At 37.1% G+C, this 26045-nt stretch overlaps 1 protein-coding gene across 3 annotated transcripts in view; it reads left to right on the top strand.

Annotated features, from left to right (window-relative positions):
* The first annotated feature begins 316 nt into the window (after positions 1-316).
* The window catches only part of mtss1la (MTSS I-BAR domain containing 2a), a 43638-nt gene continuing 17909 nt past the window's right edge, over positions 317-26045 (top strand). For all 3 annotated transcript variants that reach the window (XM_087798132.1, XM_087798133.1, XM_087798134.1), the window contains exons 1-3: positions 317-741; positions 7036-7097; positions 7296-7369. In XM_087798132.1, coding sequence (XP_087654258.1) covers positions 673-741; positions 7036-7097; positions 7296-7369 — 205 coding nt within the window. In that variant the 5' untranslated portion in view covers positions 317-672. The remainder of the gene's footprint in view (positions 742-7035; positions 7098-7295; positions 7370-26045) is intronic.

Raw genomic sequence — 26045 nt, forward strand, 5'->3', positions numbered from 1 at the left:
TCATTGAGTTGTTTTGATGCCACAACAGAAACAATCGTGAGCTCATGATCACAACAGTGTCGATACACATGGAACCCGCTTTGTTGTGGATCCAATGGAAACGCTTCACTTTTGTTAGACTGGGAGGAGGAGGTGGTGGTGGTGGTATGGGGGGGTCACAGGAGGAGGGGTGTCCCTTCTTGTCCCCTCCTCCTATCTCCCACTTGATGAGGAGGAAAGAGGGAGGAGAGAGGAGGGGGTTGGTCTTGACCAGCCCCCTTTTTTCATTCCCATGGATCCTATTACTGGAGACATCTGCTGCTCAACAACAGAGCGCGTCGCTGCCGGTGCCGTGGACCCCCCTGCCGCTCCTCCTCCTCCTCCTCCTCTCTGACCAACTCCACACTTGTTTCCCACCCGGCACGGTGACCATGAGGACCCGCTGTCTCCTGCTGGATCCACGGCGGTAGATGTGACCGAGAGGCGTCGCTGCGTCTTCTTCACACCCGGAGCCAAAGAGCGGCACGTTTGCGTTTTTTTTTTGCGCGTGTGTTTCCACTGGACGCGGCTCCAACCTCCGCACTTTTTTTGGGGGGTCACACAACCAGCACCCATATGACTACTTGACTCGGACCTTTTTTATTTTTTTAAATAACCTATTTTTCTTCAGTTTATTCTCTTTTTTTGGGGATCATGGAGTCCGTGGAGAAGGAGTGCGGAGCGCTGGGTGGATTATTCCAGGCGATCGTCAACGACATGAAGGTAACACAACACAACACAACACAACACAAGAAAGTACAAACGGAGACATGGCTTGACCTCTGTAGGATCATCATCAGGATACACTTGCACATCTTCTTTACTGCCTTTGTCTGTTTCTCCGGGTGCACCCGCCCCCCCCAACCGCTGGGGGCCAAATAGTGGTGGATGAAACATATTTCTCTTTGTGTTGTTTGCATATTGTGCATATCATTTTTTTAAAATAAAAGTTTGTTAAAAACAACAACATCTATATACATTATACTGGACACGGTCAGTACCAGAAGTTTTAAAAAAAAAAGAAGAATGAATGAAGCATATTTTTAGCCAATGTTTATACTAAGCTGATGTTAAAAGTTGTAAATTGGACAGATTTACTTGTATATGCTTTGACAGTAACATTGAAATAACATGTTCTCTCTCTAGTTAGAGTTAAACACATGCGTCTTTCTTTTAAAAGATTAAAAAAAAAAGGACTGGTACAAGTAGAGCTTACATTATATTTAGATGATCCTTCACGTTTGCATTGAGCTGCTCACTTCCTCTTTGGCTATTTTAACAGTTTTAAGTGAAGCATGACCCAAAGAGCACGGCAGAACTGTACAACACAAGTACAGGGGAACACACAGTTCCTGACAGATGGTGACATACAGTAATGAAACTAGCATGGATTGAATTTATGAATAATTTAGAAGCATTTGTGAAAAGGACTCTTTGATTCTAGCTTTACAATAGCCCCCCAACAAATCAATTATTACTGTTAATAACCATCTCAATGAAGGCAAGTATTGCTTTATTAAAATACTTATACTAATATAACATTTTATTTTCATTGCCACATACTATAGCATCACTAGAGCACTTCATCGATTTATAGTTCTTGCATGTTTAATCTTTTTTGTAATACGTTGCACAGCCTCTCTTCTTTTATTTTCCAGATTAAACGTCCACCATCACATCATCTGTTACTTTTAATATCTGTGCAGGAACCAGTAAAACCCCTGTTTCCAATTTGTTCTTTGTCTTTGCTTTAAATACTTTTTCTTCCCTGTTGCTCAAAGAGGATGTGTTTGCTATTATCTAACATACATAAGCAAGTGTGTGTGTGTGTGTGTGTGTGTTGGGGGAGGGTCTAAGTCAAGGAAGTTGAACCAGGGTGGTCTCTTGTTGTTCACTACAACAGATGGAAAGTGTGAATGTAGTTATCAGGCAGAAGCTTCTATTGATTCTAACGGGCAAATGTTAAAGAGACGGAGATATCCCGTCAGTCCCCAGTGCAAACACACTCACTAAATCAATCGATGCTTGAACTGTTTCTCGAGTAAACATTCCAGCTACTGATCTGAGTCGTTTGAGCTATGATGTCACAGAATCACGGCACTAGTCCGTAGGACAGTTTCCACCACACTTGGAAATGCAAATAATTTAAAAAACATTACCAAAAAAAATGCTCAAATACATTGTATATGAAAATGCAAGTAAACCCTATTTTCCACGAATACATCCTACATAATGTGACATGTCATACCTAAGTTATTAACGGTAATGACACGACTATTTCCGTTCTACTCTGTATCCCAGCAGGCGTTAAGACCTTGATGTATGCTAGTGTGAACGTTTTAAATTCCACATGAAGATGATTGATCCATCTTTAAATGGTTTGTGCTAATATTGCATTTTCAGTACGAATGGGATATGAATAAGGTATCATGACGTTAGTCTTACTACTTCTGTTATTTTCCAGAGATAGACTTCATGTTTGAAACATCTGGATAAGATAACTCTTGACGCTTTGTTCCAGTACATGTGTTCCAACCTTTAAAAGGTCCAGATTAAGTTTCTGTGAACAAATTGTTTTCTACCTAAAAGTAGTTTTATGTGTTGGTAAGCAAAAGTAAGTTTTTCAAAATAATACAAGTCTAAAAAGACGCACGATAAGATGACGTGTAGTCAGTTAAAATAGTGAGTGATCATCAGCATATACTGTATATATCTGAGAGTTCCTGTCCAGGGCGTCCCTTTCCTTTGCCCTGTGTAGCTGGGACAGGCTCTGACCTCAACACCATCCAGCTGTCACGTATTTTCTCGCTTTATTTGCCTTTGTGTTCCGGCGTCAGTTCAGAGGCAGGGGCTCTCAGAAAAGTGCCGGTCTTTGTATTGATAAGCAGCACACATGAATGAGGCTGAAGCCCCTTAGTCAGCAGAGCGTCCACGTCCACTGTATGGGACAGACATCTGACCTCATTCCTGCCGCCTGGCTGAGCCTCGCAGCTTTTTACCCCCCGGCAGCTCCTCTGATTGTTCCATTCGAGACATATTAGTTATAAGGCTTAGACATGGAAATGACACTAAGCCCCCCGAAGAAGTTTCAACTTTATCTCAAAGGGCTTTTTTTTTTTTCACTTGTGTGAGTGGAGATGTCAGTGAGGGAGGTGAAGCATGTGGGTTTCTTTTGTTGCATCATACCTCAGATGCTGGTGAGCTCAGACTTATAAACCGTATTATTTAAAAAGCTGATGCCTATAAAATATCAGGAGCTTCAAACAGACCAGGAACACACATTGAAAACCTTAAGAATGCAACTCAATTGGTTTTTGAAGTTTCATCAAAGAAAATAGTGTGTTTTAGTGTGTTACATGCTATCAATAGATTGGTATCAATCCAGGACAGGAAGAGATCGGTATCCTTTTCAGTCTGGGTGCAATAATTAAACGATCTTGCTTACTTTATAATCTTATAAATGTTTTTCTTTCCAGATCGAGGATGGGTTATTAAGTTTCCAATGAGGCCACAGTTAATAGGAATTAGAAACAATTATTAAAAAAAATGTAGGGACAAGTTAAGCGTGGAAAAATAATAAATATATTCAATTAAACCGTTGAAAGTGGTAGCGGCAAGTAAAGACAGTATTCATTTATACATAAAAATCAACTAGTCATGTCTGTCTGTCACCTCACATGGGACACCAAATCTATGTACCGTTAGTTCGAAATATAAATATAAAAAAAAACAACTTAAATATGGACAACATTGTAAATACTCTTACCCCATTATATAAACACAAAAAGTTGGTGATTTTGTGATTTTGTTTTTATAATATAGAGGATGAAAAAGATAACTACAAAGCTATTACGAGCTAACAGAAACAGAAAAACATGATTAAAAACAGCATAAATAGGAATAAGTAGAATGAAACCCATTTTGAGTAACATCCTTTATATACTGTTTCTTTAATGTTTTTGAATTTAAAAGGTAAAACTGTGAGCCATAAATCCTTGTGAATTCAAGTCATCGAGCAGGTCCTGGTGAAGGCACTACTCTTTTACGCAAATATAGTTTGGTTCTGGCTCCTTGGAAGAGGTATGCTTTGTCATGGTAACCATTTTTCTGATAAGTACATGTTGCATTTTTTATCAACCTTCAAATGTTACTTTTGCATTACATATCTCCGTTGTTAAATAAATTTAAAAAAACCTTTATTTGAAACCAACTCTAGGTGGATGCCTGAAAGCACACCCAGACAAGTCATTAGTGTTCGAAACCACAATCTTGTATCGCTTAAACGACCACAAACCACACTAACAGAGCGATGTGTTATATAACTACAGCGAGGAAGATGAAGAAGGAGTGGGAGGTGAAGACGAGACAGAAAATGATTCAGCTGGATTAGATCAGCCGCAGAAATTGGATCAGTAATGTCTTCGTGTTGCCCTTGGAGATGAAGGAGTTCAAACCTGCGTTTGTCTGTCTGTGTGTGTGTGTGTGTGTGTGTGTGTGTGTGTGTGTGGCATAAGAAGAATCCTGGAGACGTCCTTGAGCACGATGATGACTCTCCAGCAACTCCTAGGATGATCATTTTGACCTCACCCCTCAGAATATGTAGGCGTGAGAGGATTTCCTTCCTTCTTTTCATCCCGCGGCATATCCTCTAGAGCTGCTGGGTGTTGATGAAGAGATAAATACCAACCCCCCCCCATCTAGTGGTGTCGATCTGCATGGACCCCCAGTCGTCGCCCCCTCTGCCTTCTTGGCACAGCAACTAATGAGACACCTGTAGGAGTGGAGTCTGGCTTCTTAACATTTATTTTAATCTTCTACATCGTCTTCGAGGGACTGAGGGCCGTGAGTTCATAGAACCGCGGTTCAAGTACGAGACAGTGCAGCCTGTGACTATATATAGTCGTGATATGTGGACTCTGCTTGACTCCGCTCCATCATTCAACCGCTTGGCGCCCGGTGTCCTCTTCCTCCTCGGCGTCGTAAGTGATTCTCTAACACACGGAGGTTAATGTTCGCAAATGGACCACATGAGGAGGAGGGACCTGAACTTGAAGGCAGATTTATTAAATAAGATCAGCACCAGAAGGTGAAAGGGAAGTTGGAAATGCAAGAAGTGTCCTAACCACTATTATATATTTTAAGGTAATTTGAAGAAATGCTTAGATAGGAGAATATTAAAAGTAAGTGTAAGGAGATATTGGTACAACTTATATACACAAATATCACAAAATACTTTCCCCCATGATACTGTGTCAATGTTCAACAGCATTTTATCGATTTTATTAGTTTTTGTTAAATATATGTATACATCTTTATTTCTATTTTTTTTGGCTATTCACTTTATATTTCAATAAAATGTGTTTAAAATAAGTTATCGGATACATAATTTTTTAATTTACAAATTTTCATGACGTTTGTTTATTTTTGCATTGCAATTAAACGTCCGGCCACTAGATGGCTGCATTCATTACGTCCTCCGCAGCTTAAATCCTGCCAGATCTGGACGAAGACTGAGGACGAGAGGATACAGTCAACTCCAGCGGCTTTTAACAAATATATCCTAGTATCAGAATATATAAAAAATATATTGTCTCTGTACCTTGATACATATTGTATGGCTTTATGTTTGCCAATACACACCTCTAGTTAAAATCAAATCAAAATAAACTTTTTTTTAAATGCAAAATATACAAAGGGGCCTAATAAGAACATGTCAAGACGCTTGTTTCAGTCAAGTTTACTTAAAAATACTATTGAAAATCATTGAAACAAACTTTATTTTGACTGTATTTCAACTGACGGTCGGGACATGAATATATTGGTCCGTTAAAAAAGGGGTTGAGGACCCCTACTTTAAAACAATTTCTTGTTTTAACCAGGCACTTCGGTTGTATTTAGTGTGTGTCCTGAAGGTTTCCTGTTTCCTGCTTGAAAGTGTTTTTTTTAAATCTAATTTGAAAACCAAAAATAACCAAATATGGTGTTTTCATAGGAAATAAAAAGATAATTTAATCTCTCACTGAAACACCAACGTTCACTTTAGTCGGAGTTAAATCCAGTTCAAGGAAACATAATCTGGTCCAATAATTAAATCCAAGCCTCCAGAGTCACCGCGACCTTTTATTTTTTCCTGAACAAGTCGGAGCAGAGCGCGAACACACCAGCCTGAAGGAAGGAAGTCTCTTTGATTTTTAATGACGACCTGAACTTTATAGTGCGTCATACCTTGTCCTATTTAAAGATAATAGTCACGGAACGTTTCCCACAATTTATCTTTCTTGTGTTTGTGTTTTCGCTGAGTCGGCGTGTCCTTGTAGTTTGGATGGGATCATAATGTCCTGAGATATGAAGATAATAGTGTGTGTTTAACATCTTTCAACTCCATTTGAGATTAAACGTTAAATAATTATCAAGTCAATGAGATCCTGCTGATGTCAGCAAGTCTAATTCATTCACTCATGATTATTCTTTTTTACTTGTTTTATATTCATATGACGAATAATGTGACTTAGGAAGTAAGGTTAATACAGTATAGAGGGGGAAGGATAGAAGGTTGGGTTGGATGGAGATAAAGGAGGGAAGCTTAACCCTTGTGTTGTCTGAGGGTCAAGGCGGTCATTCACCTTGATCCAGAGACAACACAAGGGATACAACAAACACGTTGGTTTTTGGGCCTCCAGGTCACCTTGACCCAGAGACAACAATAGGGTACAAGGGAAAAGATGGACGAAAGGAACTGAGGTAGGGTCGGAAGAAAGTATATTAAAACATGGATGTAATGAACAGATAAAGAAGAGAAAAGGGGAAAGCTGGATGAAAGGATGAAGGTATGGGTAAAGAGAAAAGGCTGGTGAAAGAAGGAAAGGAAGAAAAAGATAGTAGAATCGAAAGAGGAAAGAATTTAAGATGGGATAAAGCGGAGTATAGAAAAGAAGGACCTAAACTGACAACATGTGTTTTATTTTCATGAACTAATGATTATGACTATGAACTCAAACCCTTGACTTTCTTCCACAGAGTTCATATCCCGTGTGGGAAGACTTCAGTGCCAAAGCCACGAAGCTGCACTCTCAGCTCAGGTGAGGAGTTGTTGCTTCACATTTCTGCCCTCGGGCTGCTTCCTGTCCCTGAAAACAAAACCGTTCATACGAGATCTCGCTCAGTCAACTCGCATTATTTCCTCCTTTTTTTTTTCCCGTCGTTTGAACTGACAATAGTGTATGTTTGTGATGATTTCTACTATATATTAAATGATGTTTTAATGCTCACTGTTCCAGGACCACCATACTGGCAGCCGTGGCATTCTTAGACGCCTTTCAGAAAGTGGCGGACATGGCCACCAACTCCAGAGGTAAACACAAGTTCTGATACATAAACCTCACTCGACATAAATGCACATTTACTCTTTTTGTGTGGAGAAAATTACGATTTCCCTTCACCAATCAAATCCTCTCCACTTTCCATCTCCTGTCTCAAAGTCAATAAAAATATTCCTCAAGAAAGGTCGTCAACAAGCAGTTGTTAAACAAGATTACAATTTTTTATTTTTCAATATTTTTAAGAATTTTGCTTGACTTTGATGTAGTTGATATCTTTAACTAGAACAGCACTGATGCGATGCAAACCTCTGCCAAGGGCATCATTTCACATTTCTTCGAATCCTTATTGTTCGGTTGTGTCTTAAAGGGATTTTAAATGTACAAATAGTCGCATGAAAGTTTCTTCATTTAAGTGATTGAGTTTATGGTTTTAGACCTTCAAGGCTTCCATAGTTCTTACCAGCAGGAGCGCATAGAGACCATACAAGTGAATGAGGAAACCTTTAAAACTACTCGTTAAGAAATTGAATTATTTTTGTCTTTGTCTAGTTCCGCTTATCCAGGGTTATGTCGTAGTGGGCAGCAGCTTCAACTTATTATACTTTATTATAAATGTTTGGTTTCGTGAAATTATTATTCATTTCGTCAAATTAAAACGCACATAACCTTCTTGGCTGACGTAATGTGATGTACATCTGTGTACATCAGGGTCCTCACTCTCTCAGACAGGGGTCAAGTCACAATTTTTCCTGGATGTCGTTGACAATTTTTAAATGTGTTTTTGATGATTATTCTTTTGTGGATTTTTTTTTGTAGTTTAACTTTGAATTTGGACCATTTTTCGCATGTATGTGTTATTTAATTTAAGAAATCCGCTCCATCTTAACTTCATAATCAAAGCTATATAAATGATCACATTAAATACGTTTAATAAAAACTAAAAAGAGCTAAAGAACATCAGGAGTTAAAGAAGACCAATAATAAGATATCACTCATCATGTCTCTGTTGATAAAACAAGGAAGCATAACATAGATCATTTGAGTTGATTCAGTCCAAACACGTATGTAGGTTTCTGGAGTAAATAACAAACAAATACTTCCGGAGGTTTGAGGCGAGAAAATGGAGTTGAAAGGAAATGAAAATCTTATTGTTCGACTGAGCTTGATGAGCTTCTCTGATCTGCTTTGTCATCAGAAACAGCAGTCGACCGATTAACACAGATTTGTTTGCCGTGGAAAGAATGTAGGTCAAAACAAAAATCCTCCAAACATGGACAAGCATGCTAAAGCTTCCACGCTAGAGTAGAACACACACTTACACACACTCTTAACACACACACACACACACAGAGCGACAGCTGGTCGCTGGTCACCTGACCTCCCGGGTCACATGCCAGTGTGCTGCTCAACAGCTCGTATCAGTGGCCCCTCGGTGTCCACTCGCTCTTGTCATCGATGACAATGTCTCCTCGAGCACGTTGACAACCCGCCGCACTCTCTGGGTTTTATCGCCATGGCGACAGGTGCCGCCGGGCGAGTCCTGATGTGGAGGCGGAACAGCTGGCGGAGCCGCTTAAATAAAAGCAGCGCCGGAAAGACCAAATTGTTGAGATGATAAAACGAACCAGAAGTTACTGTTGAAGAAGAATCAAATCCCTCTTAAGTGTGTCAGTGAAACACTCGTCATTAACGGCAGGATTAACACGAGATTCTGAAACAGATTAGAGAAGGAAACTAATGATTGTGGTTTCAGAGATGAGTTGATGGACAGGAAATTAAAGGGGGAACAAAAAGTGAGTGTTGCACATCTTGCATGGTTCACTTATTACAACATAAAAACCTATACATTTTAAATAATAAAGAAAAAAATTATATATATATATACACATCGATATATGTAATAATGTGACTGTTGTAAGGTATTACAAGTATAAATAACGAAGGGATGAATTAACAGAGATTAAATATGAAGGTAAAACTTAAATTCAAAAAGAAAAATGAACAGTACTTTGATTGTATATTTTATAATTTGTCATTCATTTTATTTCAAAATCCTTAAAGCAATTAAAACCCTTTCTATTTGACATATTTTGTAACAGGAAAAGAATTGAATACAAAAAAGTTCATTTTATTTTCTAAAATTTCATTTAGAAATACTTTAATGAATGAATTTGTATTTATTTAAATCCATAAACAGCATTTATTATACAATAATTTGTCACCATGGTGACTATATCACATAAACAGAAACTGAGATCAGAATATTCAATTACTATGAATATGCATCTAGTTTCTTACATACATAAGATAAATAACATATTTTCATTATTTAAAGGGGCAATTTTTTTTTTGAAATTATAATTAAAATGTAGGTTTGAAACAGTTTGGAATTACCGATAAAACTGGATAAAACTAATTAAATAGAAGATAGAAAATTAGCGGGTTATTTTCTTACTGTCTACAGAACTAATTTATATTAATAGTAGAAGCATTAATACTGCATTAATAACTTAGTTTAATTTTCATCAACAACACTTTTAAGAAATATCAGTGACCTTGCAATTTCTTACCGTTTTGCCTTGTCTTAGGTATTTTATTTGTTAAAATAAGTATATCTAGAATTGTGTGACCAAATACTAGTGACTAAATAATATTCCGACAATAAACAAAACAGTTTTAGCGATAAAATATTTACGTGGATCTGTCAATTAAAACATCTGATTTTGTGTTTCAACAATAAATGAAACCATTTAAATCATTGAAATAATGAAATACGTACGTAGTAAAAGGTTAAAAACCAGTGAAAACCGCTGCTAGGAAGTTTAGCTTCATGACTCTGATCATTTCAACATGGCTGACTTTTTTTTTTCCACTTCACGAGCTTCATCTTGGAACCCTGACAGCTAATTTGACCGAGAGATTGTCGATACTTTCCGTGTCACGCTGTTTGTGAACTGCTGTGAACTCTGGTCAGCACAGGTCGGTGAACATCATTAATCATTTAAATATATTCTGACCGTCACTTCACCCCCAACTCTCGCTGATCCACCTTCGCCACTAATTCCGGTTTTAAAAGCTGTTTTCGGGAGCAGAAATGATGTTGATCCGAACGTCGACCGATCGCACAGCAGGGTGCCAATCCCCAGCAAAGAACTTTAGAGCCGTCACCCTCTTATTTCTCCCCCTTTTTTTTGGGGGACAGGCTGCAGCTGCTGGCACAGCTGGATGTTTCATTCTTCCTCTACTTCCTCTAATCTACTCCTGACACACTCACCCTTTCACCTCTTAAACTCTCCTGCACAGGAGTCTAGACGTGTTCACTGCCAACTGAAGCTTTGAGAGTTGGAAGTAGTTAGTCCGCCAACATCTGGACTCAATAGTCCCTCGCGTCGTGAAATAGAAACCGATTGATCCGTCGCTCACTTTTACTGCCCATCTTTGCTGCCCAGTGGCTTATGTGTGACTTAACACAAGACGACTTTGTCTCAAGACTGTAGTTTGGAAACATTCAGTTAATTTAAGTTTCTGGATGTTACGGCAACACAAGGTTTTTTCTACTTATATTTGATTTTCATTTTTGGGTGAATTTAAATGCACCATTGACATCCTTTCAGGTTGATTTCAGGATTTAACCTAATAAAAGACTTTGCTAAGATGGATGTTATGATGGCAATGTAAACTGAAGTGATGAGTTCACTGAGAGGGAGCCAGATGAAAAGACAGTGTTGGACAACATCTTTAAAGTGTGGGGCAGATATTTCTTTGGTAAATGAACCAAAAAGTGATTTTATATTAGTTTGAAAGGGATTTGAGAAGTGTTTCTCATGTCGGAAAAAAAACGGAACAATAAGTGTTCTTAAAATTTGACCATGTCGTCAAGTAAAAAAAACAACCTTTTAAAGAACATTTTTTTCCTTTTTTTTTCCATTAAAATGCACTGAAAAACCTTAGTGAAGTATATTAAAAAAAGTCATTCCCAGCACAATTTTGTTGTAAACAATGATATAAAACAGGATCTACAACACCAGCAAAAAAGATTTTTTTAAATTGTCGATTAAACGATTAGAGCATAGAAGTTTATTTGAAATATGTAAAATAGTTTAAGGTTTATACTTGTCATTTCAGTTTTATGTATCGATGACTTGTAAGAGGTTTTTAGCTTGTATTGAACTTAATTTTACTTTTGCATTTCTTTCCTTTTAAACTGTTTTAATAAAGTAAAAAAAATAATCAAGATAAGTAAGAAAAAAAGCCAGATTTTCAAAATAAAATGGATCTAGAAAAAGGGGAAATAACTCTCATTCTTAGCACAATTTTACTCCAAAATATTATAAATAGGTGACTTGCATATAACAAAAGTCATTTTCAATCTTTATGTCTATTCAAGTCAATTCAAGTCAAACCTTTTCTCAATTTCTATACATCATAAAATGGTGTCTTTCATCAATATATATATCATTAAAATCAACTTAAATCCGACTCCAATGAGGTCCAGCAGTTTTCTCACAACATCATGGCGTCGTAACAAACAGCACTGGTTGGTGTTCACTGCTCTTGTGTGTAGCATTTATAGTTGTTGGTCAGGTTGGCGTCAGCATCTGTGTTTTTATGGACGAGCAGGAGGAGCTCGGTGTTTCCTCTGGACGTGTCTTTTTACTGCAGAAATATTCGGTTGGTGGATTTAAAGATTTCAGCAGCCATCATTTCTGGGGATTAAAATACTTTTAATGGGAATCTGGGCGGCGTGTTGGTTTTTCAGTTTGCTGCTGCCCAGACCTTTTATTGTCCGTGTTTGCACGAGACAAATCTGGTTTAGCTATACGAGGAGGGTTGACTCCCCCCCCCTCCATGTTTGGACATGCTTGAATTAGATGGGTCAGGGTTAATGGCCCATCAGGGTCCCAGATCCATGTTCCATATATTTATTTTAGAGAGCGAGGTGAGTCTTGTTGGGGGGTGGGCTTGTTAGGGTGGGGGGTTGTGGGATTTCCACAGCTCTGGCAGTATCCAGGCTAGGCAGAGGCGTGTAGATAATCCTCTTAGCTCGACTCTAACACTCAAACCCAGACGGCCCTCTCTTCCCCTCCAGATCAGCCTCCCTCTGAGACAAGAATTCACACTCTTGGATCACTCGCCACACAGAAGACTCCATGTATCGGCTATTTTTTTACTCCTTTGCTCACACCCCTACTTCGGGATCCTCCCGGGGGGGTCGTTTGAAACGGACACGTCTTTACATCACACGTAGTCACTATAGGTATGCTAGTAGATCAGTGTGTCAGCGGAGGTGTAATCTGCTCGGCCGCTGGTGCTTCTCTTGCGATGGCAGATGGGGCGGATATCCCCACCAGCCATCTGGACAAGCCTGGCATGGACGAGATGCGGTCCAGTGCGGAGCGAGATCAGAGGATTACTGTTGGGCTGCACCGTTCGCCGACAGCTATTTTTATGGACACGTCAAATGATGAGAGCGCTTCCATGCGACCGGAACGGTCGTTCATCACAGCCCTGTCATGTTGAAGCCTGATATGAGCCAAAAGTCGTGCGCCGGAGCTGCCAGAATTAGATCCGTCTCTGCAGCTCCACTTCCTCACGTCTCAGGCCTGATACTGTTAAGAACCCAAATGCTGTCAAAGGAAGTTACACCACGACAGTGTCATTCAAGAAACTGCCGCTGTTTCCACTTTTTATTCAAATATAAGTATTCATTCAAATGAATGTATTGGTTTGAACTATGTTAACTTCTAAAATATATAATAGAGTCAACCATTTTCAACTGTAGTCAAATATTTTCAACTGTAATCGAACAATTTTCAACTAAAATCCAACAATTTTCAACTAAAATCAAACCATTTTTAACTGAAATTGAACAATTTCCAACTAAAATAAAAAATTAAACTGAAATCAAACAATTTTCACCTGTTATCAACAAATTGTAACTGAATTTTTCCTTTTTTTCAAATGAAATCAAACAATGTTCAACTAAAATCAAACAATTTTTAACTGAAATTTAACAATTTTCAACTGAAATCAAACAATCTTCAAACTCTAATCAAACTATTTTCAACTGTAGTCAAATATTTTCAACTGTAATCGAACAATTTTCAACTAAAATCCAACAATTTTAACTGAAATTGAACAATTTTCAACTAAAATAAAATAAATTTGACTGAAATCAAACACTTTTCAACCATAATCAACAATTTGCAACTGAAATTTTATATTTTTTAAATGAAATTTTACAATTTTCAACTGAAATCAAATAATTTTCAACAATTATCAAACCATTTTCAACTGTAATCAAACCATTTTCAACTCTAATCAAACTATTTTCAACTGAAATAAAAACAATTTTAAACTGAAATTTAACAACTTTCGACTGATATGAAACTGTTTTCAGCTGTGATCTAATAATTATTAACTGAAAACAAGTTAATAATTCATCACCTTATTCAAACTTATCTGTATCACTGAAGATTATATTTACTTCATACTTAATTGTGTTATCTGTCATGTATTATTGATGTTGCCAAATATATCTATGTCCTTAGATGATTTATGGGTTTCATGTGAACATTATGTTTTCCAAGTAAAAGTGGATTATTATCTATAATTCCTAAGAATGCAGAACACAGCTCTTGAAACAGATATCTTCATCTGTATCAGAGTCAGTGTTTCCTAATACAGACATTACCGTGTGATGGAAACAGACGTTCAGTCCACATAGATTCTCCACGGCTGCTGAGATCAGCGCCCATGGTAGGAATTTCCAACTGTTATAAAGACCACTCACAAAAAACGAGTGGAACAACAATTTACACCAAAAGGAGGAATAATAAGGGAAGGAAAAACAAGGCTTTTGGCACAGAGCGACGTTCAGTCTTGGGGCAAATACCGAACTAAGAAGACAAACACGAGACCTGAGGGGAACAGTGTGTTCAGTGATATGTGAACACCACTGGTGTGTGTGTGTGTGTGTGTGTGTGGAAGGTAGCTTGAGAGAGAGAAAACAGAGGGGAGGAGGACAACGTGGAGGGATGGAAGAAAGATACACGTGGACACTTTTGGTCTTGATGGCAGGATGTTAGAAGATGTCTATAGGGCGATATGTATTCTTTTGGTTATTTTTGCATCAAATCATATGTTAGTGTTTACTATAGTTCTTTATTGGTTATCAGTTCAAGTGTATTTATAATAAAATAATAATAAAAACCATCAGAAGATTCTGATCCACAGACCTCAGAGCCCGAGCTGGGGTGTAAGGCTGGATCAGATCAGTGATGTAAGGAGGAGCCTGACCATGAATAGATCTGAAAGTAAGAACTAGAATTTAAAAATTGATCCTGAAAGAAACTGGCAGCCAGTGAAGAGATTTAAGAATCTGGGAAATGTGAGTTCTTCTACTAGAGCGACTCAGAATTCTCTCTGTAGAGTTTTGTATTAACTGCAGGCGAGACAGATCCTTCTTGTTTAGACACAAAAATAAACTGTTACAATAGTCTAAACGAGAAGACACAAACGCATTGGATTATAAGCTCCAGATCGTGTTGTGACATCATTTTCCTTAATTTTTTCTCAGTTGAAGTAGCAATGAAATTCTGTGAGAAGGTCATGACTGAGGACAAGAGGATACAGTTGACTCCATCAGCTTTTAAAAGCTAATTATAAACATATAAGCAAAACATATAAAAGCAGTTACGACTTCGTCTAGAGTCATGTGTTCTGTATATTCTCCAAAACCCCCAAATACATTCCAGTGCAAAAGAAAACTTGCTAACAAGTTTCTTGAGCTAAATCCACACGAGTTCTGGTCATGCATTAATACTGAATCTTGGCACCGAAATACGAAGCGTGTTTTGATTCTCTTGTACTTCCAAAGATTTTGTTCGATGCCACAAAAGAAACCAAGTTTAATACCCGGCTCTACCTGTAAAGATAGAGGAACCACTGCAATAACCAGCGATCTACCGATTAAGGCTGAAAACAGGAATTATAGCAGCTTGTTTCAACCTGCAGTGAAAAAGCCTACAATTGAGATAGAAAACTATTGTTATGACCTCTTTAACTCACAGTGTATGATCTGAGGCTATGTTGGTAAACCAGCTGTGACCCAAAGAACCTTTTTTAACCCTGTATTTTTCCGGCGCAGACATGCTCTTAGAGCTCTGTTGATGTAAGAAGGAAAGTGTGTGCGGTGGCACGCTAGGGTTGGCACTTTCACGAAACTGTCCGTCAGCATTTTTTCGCTGCCCTTAAAATCCTGAGGTCAAGGCCCGGCTGGGAGAACCCTTCTCCGACTTGACGTCCTATCAAGGAAACTTGGCTGGATCCGTTCTGAATAAAACTTTGTTCCCAGAGAAGAAAAAAAAAACTTTCCCTAAGATTAAATCTTAAAGCCTCATAAATATGTTCTGCTGCCATAACAGCAGCTCTCCCGTGGGCTCGCTGTGGTCAGTACCTTTAAATAGTCTCCCATGAAAGAGCCAAGAATCAGTAAGAAAATGGCCAGAGGAGATAATCAGACTCAGATACATGAACATTTGACGAAACGGTCAGGACACAGTTGGATGTTAGCGATACTTCTTAGCCTCGGACCACGATGTGAAAGACCTCTGTCTTAAGTAAACCACATAATATTCAACCAAAACATGACATCTCCAATATCAACTTGTCTACTTCATTTTGACTTCTGACAGGTAACTTATTTCTAATCTGCACCATCATCAACTTCATTGATTTGAATCAATTGCTCTTTGTTGTCTCTCCATTGTGTCGATTATTGTTGGTTTAGGATATTTTTGTCCTTCAGTGGTATTTCTACACGTGGTTCTCTAGATGCTTCAGATCCCTACGATGTTCCTTAAGACCAGAGCATTAGTTGCATTTCCACTGCATTTCCTAGAGGAACACAATATGTATTGTAATATTTAATATGGTCGGTCAAACAAACAGACACGATAAATGAAAGCAAGGAGCGTTAATATGAGAAAGAAAGAGTTTAGTGACAATTTAATGATGTGAAAATAAGAAAACTATTGATAATATGTTGCATTACATTTTTAGATTCACGATAATTATCAATAAGTATCTAAGGACTAGGGCTAGACATCAAACTTTGTTTTTTTTGTGACACCCATGGAAATTCTTCAGTAATACATAGAAGCATGCTTCTTCTTCTGGTGCAGAGTTTTTGTGATCAAAACTTCAAATATGTAGATCTTCCATTTGTCACTTGTAAGCTAATCGTACTCAAAATGTGTTTATTTGGAATTTGGCTTAGAAAATTGGTGTAGAAAAAGTAATTTCAGGAAGCGGTATTGATGAGAATGTATTTGTTTAAGTACTGACATCGGAATTTTTTTCATTGAAACCAAGCCTTTGTGACTTACTTGTATTTTGGAAATACTTGTTTCGGTATAAGAGTACTCCAAGTAATACTAAGATAGAAACAAATTGAATGTACTTTATTGTTAAGTTATTACAAGGGGCACTAGAGCTTAAAAAAAGGGTCAACTCATAATACAAAAAAAATACTTTTTTAAGACATAAACATTTGAACTGTTAAAAAATTAAATCACTTTCAGAATTTAAACCCTAGGAAGACAGTTGAGTTGGGTTTGGAGCGTTTATTCTGAACGATTCCCTGGTGAGTTGTTGTTCCCCATCGTAAAGTTCTTAGTTGTGGACTTTGTGTTTTCTCTGATCGTGTTTACGATCTCTAGGAAAAGATACTTCTGGTGTATGAGAGACAAAAGAAACACAGAGTTAAAAAGCCTGAAAGTGAAATTGTAGATTCTAAATCGGTTCTCATTGTTCTCCCTAAACGGCGTAAACCACTGCAATAACACTTGAAACAAAAGGCAACACAGAGTTTGTAAATATTGACACTACTTTATTTAGAAGTCGCAGTTCTGCAAAATATATCCTCACGTGGTCAGATATGAGTTAAGGGTAAGTTAAGGATGGATCGTCATTTTAAGTTTTTACTTAAGCTCTGAAGGAAATCTGATTTAAAATAATCATTAAATACAGATTTAAAGGCAAACGCTCGTCTCCTTTGGGAGAAATCTGTTTCTCTCTACAATAAAAGCCACTAACAAATGAGACCCCGGGGAAGACGCCTGGCTCAAGGGCTTCAGGTCGGGGGCAACCCCAGTGTTTGAGAGGCAACAGATGGAAGTGCCTTTGTTGACTGTTTGTAAATGGAAGGTTCAGACAATGAGGTTGTAAATCAGTAACAGTCGAACCAGTGACGTCCGCTTTTGTGACTTTGTTATTGGTGTTGCTTCTTCTTCATGTCAGATCACATCTGGGCTTTTATTTTTTTGAGCTGAATTTTTCTCCTTTTTTTTTCAATATCACTTCCTCCTTGTTCGCGACGCTGTAATTCACTCCAGATCGTGTTTACACCACACGAGAGCGAAGTGAAGACTGGCTCTGTGAGGTGGAACTCTGGCCAGACAACAATGGGACAAGTGTGTGTGTGTGAGTGTGTGTGAGAGACTAAAACAATCCATCCTGAGGTCATTTCCTTCGCCTTTCCTTGCTCACCCGCTTCAGGAAGTGGAAGAGAAACCTTGTTTGATCTTTAGACACAATTGAGTTCTGTCACACTAACTTGTAAAGTAAACAACTTTTAGCGAATAAATATTCCTGAAAAGATCAGAATGTTCGAGCCCAGTGTGTCTCTTTGCAAAGAACACACAACTTTAACACATTTAAAAATATATATAGGTAATTGATATTTTTTTCAGTCATTTCCTGCTACTCTGAACAAACGTTACGTTTAAACATAAAAGTAATACAAATAAATAAATAAAATTTAACCAATTATATCTTATTATAGCAGAACATTTTATATGCACTTTATCAAGTCACCAAAGTAAATAATAAAAATATATTTTTAATTAACATTGTCTTGACTGCAACATTTATTTATCCAAAATAATACTTTGTGCCTTCAATTATTATTTTTTAGATTAAATGACAATTGATTTTACTGAATATCATTATTATTTAATTAATTTAATTTTCACTTTTAATTCAATTTAGAAACTTAATCCAAATTTATTTTCATGGAATTGTTCATCATGTAATTTTAATTTCAAAAAATATTTTTTCTGACCTTCTATAAAGAAAAAGTGTGTATTGCCTCAAATTATTGTTTTGCATTTCTTTTCAAATATTTAATCTATTTTACTCCTGAAATAAGTCTATAAATCTCTTTTAACCGGTCATTTTATAACATTTGATGTTCATTCAGTGTATATTTTGTTTTAATAAAAAATTAATTCATATTTTTCTGTTTAATAGATTTTAGTAAATGTAGACCACATTGTCATAATAATGTTTAAGTGCAAACTTGATTTATTTCACACTATTACTTCACTGCACACTGAGGTCGAAGAAATTCCCATAAGGTAAGGTAAGGTAAGGTAAAACTTTATTGATCCCTCAGGAGGTCTCCTTTGGGAAATTGTTTATTGTTTATGTCCATAATATATGATGGAAATCTTAATTGGACCAATGCTACCATTTAATCCCAAATAAATCTGTGTGGATTTATTTAATCATAGTGTAATCTTTTTTTTTATTACTTTATTCAGCCTTTATCTTCTAATCCTTACCAATAGTAAACTGTGCTAACAAGCTGTGCTTCATGACTATTGGATCCTTTTGATTTTATCACATTTCTCAAGATGCATTTTCAGTAGGAAAATGTTTTTATAAGAGAAACAGATGATTTGGTTAATGTTGTTTCTAATTATCCCTGCTCAGAGTCAAGATGACCCGGAGGCCCAGAAAACAAATGTGTTCATGACATCCCTTGTGTTGTGTCTGGATCAAAATGACCTGGAATGCCCGAAAACAAATGTGGTTGTGGTATCCTTTCTATTGTCTCTAGGTCAAGGTGACCCGAAAGGCCCGGATACAAATGTGTTTGTGATATCCCATGTGTTATCTCAGGGTCAAGATGACCTGGATGCCCGAAAACAAATGTGGTAATAAGCTAAAAATGAGACAAAGACACGCTTTGTTTTCATCTTTCTCTAAAAACATAATTTTAAAAGACACGCGATCACACGTCATTACATCACATTTTCATTGTGGGTGAGCTGGTTTTTGAGCGTTAATCTAGTGTTCAAAAAGGTGTTTAAAACTCAAGTCGGTCTCATCAAACGACTGCTGTCTGATGGATTTTCCCCCCAGGCTTGACTTTAAATCATAGTTTTCTGTTACATTTTCCATTTAACGTGATCCCAGCTACAAAGGGTGATACATGAAGGATTTCCATCACAGTGCATAAAAAGACAACGACACACACAAATGTGGATATTTTCATCGCTTGTTTTCATTATTTAGAAAAGCTTCAAAGTGGTAAACAAACTGTCTAGTTATTCCCTAAACATAAACAAACAGACAATGGATCGGACATATTGAGGGAAGTCTCTTTTGTCTGCCGCCGTCTTCTGTTTGCGTGATTTGATGTAGTCGCTCCGACAATCAGCGGCGATGTTTCATCCTCAGACACGTATGATGCCGCTCTCACTTATTTATCAAACCGACGTCTCCCGCTGCGTTGAATCGTCCGAGGACCCCCGCGGAGCTTTGAAGCCGATGTTTGAGGATCACAAACGTGTGAAGTCTCTTGACGTTTTTCTCCCGATTCCTGCGTTTAAAGCTTTGTATTCTCTCGGAACGACGCGAGTGGTTAACTATTCAAACGTCTTCATCCTCCTTGTATCAAGTACAGGCTTCTGATGATGTGTGATGTTTGGCTCAAGGGTTAGACGAGCTTTCAACTTGTTGAATTGTATACATTAAAAATATATGTATTTTCTTTTCATTTAAAAAAATGAAAGTACAATTATCAGTTGTTCCCAGTAGCCCATCATAAGTTTTTACGTTTTTTGACATATTTTTTGAATAATGTTGTTGAAAAGAAAATTGACATAACAAAAAAATACGTACATTTGCGTTTTTTCCTTCTTGTATTTTGCTTAAAAGAGTAAAAAATTAAGTAGAAAATAAAAATGAATAAAAAAAAAACAATAACAGAAACACAGACGACACTAAACAAACTTTTTTACTCACTGTTCTTGCCCTACATGTTTTTTATCAACATCATTTTATTGAATTTTTACAAGTATTTTATATAGAAAAATCATTGATAGCACGCTTTCTGCACCACAGAGAGTGACGAGTCGTCTGACAATGGCAAGTTCATTCAGAACACCCTTGAAATTGAATGATCACCCTCGGAATCAGAAAATGAATCACAAAAATGAAAACAAAACAGGAGTTTTTGGGTAAAGTATAAATTAAAATAAATGAAATAAATCTAAATAGAATTAGATGAATAAATTACACAATCAAATAAATCACTGATGCATTAAAATGCACATATAAACATTAAAAAAGTCGTTTTTAATTCCATTTAATAAGAAAGTAAAATAACATAATGAAAAAAAATACTTTTTTTTAAACAATATCATCATGTATTAGAAATTTTGCCGACAAATGTGTTACATGTGCAAGTGTTTCATTCTTTGAAAAGTTGGAACACAATTCTTTTTTAATTAAATCAACAAATAGGATGTCGAGGATTGTATTATTGATTTATTATTAGTCTTTACAGTCGTTTTGCGTTTGTGTTGGTCATTTGATGCTTTAAATCCGACTGAAAACCCAAAGATGGGATCATTTTTTTAGAGAGAATCAATTAATGTTGTTTTTATGATATAATCGTTTTGATGCCGGTCGTGTCATTTCATTATTGCTGGGTTTATCTTTATTTGTGTTCTTCGTATTTTGGCATCCTACACAGTCCACCTGCAGCATCACTTCCTGCACCACCTGACCAGTTAATCCAGGCCAGAACCTCGCCCAGCGTTCCCTCTTTTCCATCCATTTTTTTTCCATCCTTCTCTTTCATCTTCTCACGGCCTTTGTCGTGTCTTTACTAGTTTACATTCCCGAGCACTTCAATGGGGTGAGAACGTAGGAGCTTAACTGTCCGTGCCAGGAGTGGCCATCGCCGCCGCCGAGGTGCCAACACCAGGGAATAAAAATAAAAAAAAAACCCCTGCTGTCTTTCACGTCATGGAATTTCCTCGGCTCAGTGAGAGCTTAGCCGAAGGAAAAAAAAAGCAAATCTTAAGACCATGAGAATATTCTCTCAGCGATCTGCATACACAGGCTTTATTGACACAGGAAGCAGGACTGAGTCAAATTCCAGGTCCGAGTCCAGTGAAACCCGAGTCCGGGGGCAGGGAAGGAGAAGGACGGTTAAGCTCCATGTTGAAGACATCAGAGAAAGCAGCTTGTGGCGTTTTAGCTTCTGGCTGCTGTTTTAAAACAGGCCTATTTAAAAAAAAAAAAAAAAAAGCTTCTCCTTCCCAGAGGAATACCAGGACTTAATCAGAACCAGAACTCTGGAAAGAAACCCGCTCCGTGCTGGTCCTCGACGCTGCAGTTTATGGTTCCCACTGAAAAAAAAAACAAACCAGCATGAGTCCTTCCTAACATCAACCCTCGTGTAACATGCAGATCTGGTGACCGTTCACGTCTGAGTCCGGCGCCGTGGGCTGCAGCCGAGGAGTCATGAATCACACAGTTCTGTCCTTCAGCTGCTCCCGAGCGTCTGATCCCCGTCCTGAGATCTATGGCTGTTGTGTAACATCGCTCGTATGTTTGGCTTCTCTTGTGCACACGAGTCGTGGCGGAGGTCTGCGGAGTCACTTTGTTTTTGTGAAAGGATTTCTGCTCGTTTTCAGGTCGGAGGCTGCGGTTGTGCCTCAGAAAACAAGGTTGGATTGAAGGGAATTAGTTTGTGAGAGATTGACAGGTTGTTGTATGGAAGTATAGAACAGTGCCATCAGAATATTAAATGTTGAATTTACCATTTTAAATGTTGAAACTTTGAGTTTTTAAATGTGTTATAAGTGTTTTTTAAGCATTTTTTAAAAATAATTAAATGTATATAATAAAATATTCCAATAGTGTTTTTTGAATAATTCTTCACATAGTTTGTATTCTAATAATATTCTAACAATCTCCATTTTAAAATAAAGAAATGTGAACCTTCCAAATCCATTGATGCTAGCATGACTATAATAGAGGAAAAAGGACTTAAATTTAATAAAAAAAACATTTTTTTTTTTAAAGATACATTTAAAATAATTCCCTTTATTCATATATTTTATTTTGTAGTGCTTTACATTTAAAATAAAAATGTATTATACTTTAATTGCTACGACTTGAAAAACTATTGAAAGTAGAGCATTTATTTTTGAATTATTGAAATTAGAAATGTATCAAAATGTATTTTTAAAGAAAAATAATTCATTGAAAAAAGAGTAAAATTAACAATAAGAAAACTTAAAATAATAATTAAATAAAATGAGCTTTAGTCTCCAAATGATTTAAATGTTTAAATACTGTCTGTTTTATTGTACAATTCTAAATTTTAAAAAAATTGTAACTTCATATATTTTAAAATACCTATAATAATTAAGCATTATAATGGCCTAAAATAAATTGTATAACATTTAATTTAAGTAACATTTAATTTGAAAAATGATGCAAAATATAAAACCAATACTAAAAAAATAAATAAACATCTACAAAACAATATTTTAAACAAGATAAAGAAGATAGAATTAAACTATAAATACAATGTTTTAATCAGAAACATTTCCAAATGTTCTGTTTCATTCAAATGATTTATTGCAGACCTGGATGAGTCAGAGCGCCGGCCTCAGTTTGGCCAGAACTTGGGACCTAATTTGATCAAATGTTTTGCTTCATCTCCAGAGACACTTAAAGGGAAGTTTTTTAAAAGCCAAATAAAGATGTAACGAGTAGATTTCCAGCCTCACAAGTCATAACAGTGGGAGACTCCTCAGGCTGAAACAGTAATTACAGGAATATCCATTTTAGGGAGTAAATAGAACTTTATAGAACTGGGTAGCGCAAATGTGCTTTCCAGATGCCTGCATGTTGGACTCGCACTGTTGGGGGGCGACTCATCCTGCCCTCGTCCATCCGGGCGCAGACCCGGGGGCCAGCAGGGCCTTCGGTCAGGAAACCCTCCGGACCTCCCCAGGATGTAGCTGTCAGCTGATCCTCCTGTGGGAGGGGACGGATGAGAGGATGGGCGGGGGAGGAAGTGGAGTCAGCAGGTGAGATGGGGACATGAGTCTTGTCTGTGGATCACATTATGGATCTGCTACAAGAGTCTCTGGGTCTGAAGAACTGATTCACAGCTGCTCCTCCTTTCTTGAGACGCGCCAAACACAACGATCCTTCAGCTGCACACGTGGCTCGCATGTGTGGCTGCATTTTTCTCCCTTTTCGGGCAGAGTTTTAACACCGTCAAGACCTCATCGTCTATAAATAGAAAAGAAAGAATGAGTTCCACATGTGCACTCCATCACCGAATGACACAGCTGCTCGGCCTCTTGCCTCCACATGCTCTTAATACGCATGACGTCAACTCCAGAACGCTCTCCTGAACGATGTCTTGAACGCGCCAGACTTTAAACGTCAGGAACACTCACTGAGGTCTGATATTGATCCTCCAAAGTGTAAAGGACATGGTTCTCTATTTTTATGAAAGTGGCTTTGGATTTATGTGATGATGCCAGTAATCATGAAGAAACTAACAATTTTATCCGTTATTCATTTGTAATAGTTGTTTCTAGTCTCTAAATATTATGTTCAGGTTTTTGTTTTAGTAAGTAAGTAAGTAAGTCATTTTTATTTGTATAGCACTTTTCCAGACCAGGGTCACAAAGCGCTTAAACAATCAAAACAATATTCAATAAAGTATATATTTTAAAGGTCAAGATAAAACTGATAACACAACAGGAGTTCCAGAAAATCAAGGAAAAGCCTGAACAAATAGAAACGTCTTAAGATGTTTCTTAAAGGAGTCAGTAGATCCATCAAGCGCAAAGAGAGAGGAAGATCTTTAGGACTTTTGTCCTTCGCTTTTTGTCATCTTTTTGAGTATTTATCAGTCCTTAAAAAGATTTAAGTGTAATAAAAACAATAATAATAATAATGATGATAAAAACGTGCTTTTACATCAGGTTTAAAAAAAACAAAGCTCATAAAATAAATAAAATAATGATTTAAGAAGGTTAAGCTTGATTTTTATTACTTGATTTTATTGCTTTCGCTATTTTATTTTCGCTCGATGGCCCCCGACGACAGCCGATGTATGTGGCCCCTGAGAAAATGTAACTTCCACTGCACTAAGGTTCGGTGCTTATTTAGTTTATTGCAAAAATTACTGATTCAAATGTTTGTTGTTCTGCACCAAATCTTTCCCTCATCTTACAGTAGATCATCATTTATAGCATCATCCAGAGCACCTGAACTCAGAACTCATGGATTTAAACTGAAGTTGTGTGGAATATGATTGTAGTTTTATTACAAAAGAACAAACTTAGAGATGATAAAGAAGATAAAACCTCCAAATCAAAGGACAATTTCACCTCAGATTCCAACATACTGTGACAGTTTAGTAAACAGAATTCAACCCAAAACCACGACTGCTAAAATATTTTGAACCCATTTTGAGATTAAGTTTGACGATACATTACCCAATTAATTAAGTTTTATTTAACCTCCATGGATGATGATGTTTGCTGATGATATAGTTATTTCTAAGGAGAGTAATTAAGAGGTAGAGAAGTTCAAACTGAAAACAGATCAAAGATTTTAATTCAGCAACACATAGTTGAAGAATAGAGTGCAGGCACGGTGGGGCGGCCGACAATTTAAATTGTCCTTTTGTACCACTTTTGCCACACATACCTGCATTTACTATTTATACACGTAACATTATGACATGATACTAACATGTGGGAAGGTGAGAGAAATTAGCTGAGTTTGTGAAAAAAAAGTGGGACATTTTCAGGGTTAATAATTGTTTCACAAAAATACATTTATTTTCGAAATAGTTCTGTTTATAAACAATAATTCTTAGTGGGAATGTATGCAGATGTAATTATGATTATTTATTAGAATTTATACTTTTAAATGTTGTACATCATTATTTTAATAGTCAACTCATTTAGTATTGTTGTTTATTTAGCTGTGTCGCTTACACATAATGGGTCAAACTGCAGCTCCGGGCACGATTGTCTTGCTGATCTACATCTTTATTGAAGCCACACTTGGTCTCTATTGAGGAACCAAAACAGGAAGTGAAGGATTAAGGATGATGGACTTCCAGAAAAAGGGGATTTTTTTTAATGTATTTTAAAGTTTATTTTGATTTTAAAAAAGGCATCCATGTTTCACATTCTTGTGAGAGCTTGCAGCCGTTCCTAGCTCTGGTCCGGGTTCTGTGTCGCACCTGCATGACTGGTGTTTAGGAAACAGAGGGAACAGGAAAGGCAGGGAAGAATAGAGGGATATCCCCTTACAAGGTTCCCTCCTTTTCCCTCCAGGACAAGAGGGGGGTGAGAACGTTGAAAAAAGGTTGGTGGTGGTGGTGGTGGGGGGTGTTGTCAAATCTCGTTGTCAAATCTCTCCACCTGCTACATGGAGTTACACTTGGACTCAGATTGTGGTCAGTTTGTTGTCATTTCATCGTGAATTTAAAGCTAAATTCAAACATCAGATCAGATGTAAATATATATACTGTTTATATATATTTACTTGTATACAACTAAAACTAAAAAATAGTTTAAT

This window comes from Callionymus lyra, chromosome 8 (assembly GCF_982586985.1).
Source record: "Callionymus lyra chromosome 8, fCalLyr1.hap1.1, whole genome shotgun sequence".
NCBI classification, from domain to species: Eukaryota; Metazoa; Chordata; class Actinopteri; order Syngnathiformes; family Callionymidae; genus Callionymus; species Callionymus lyra.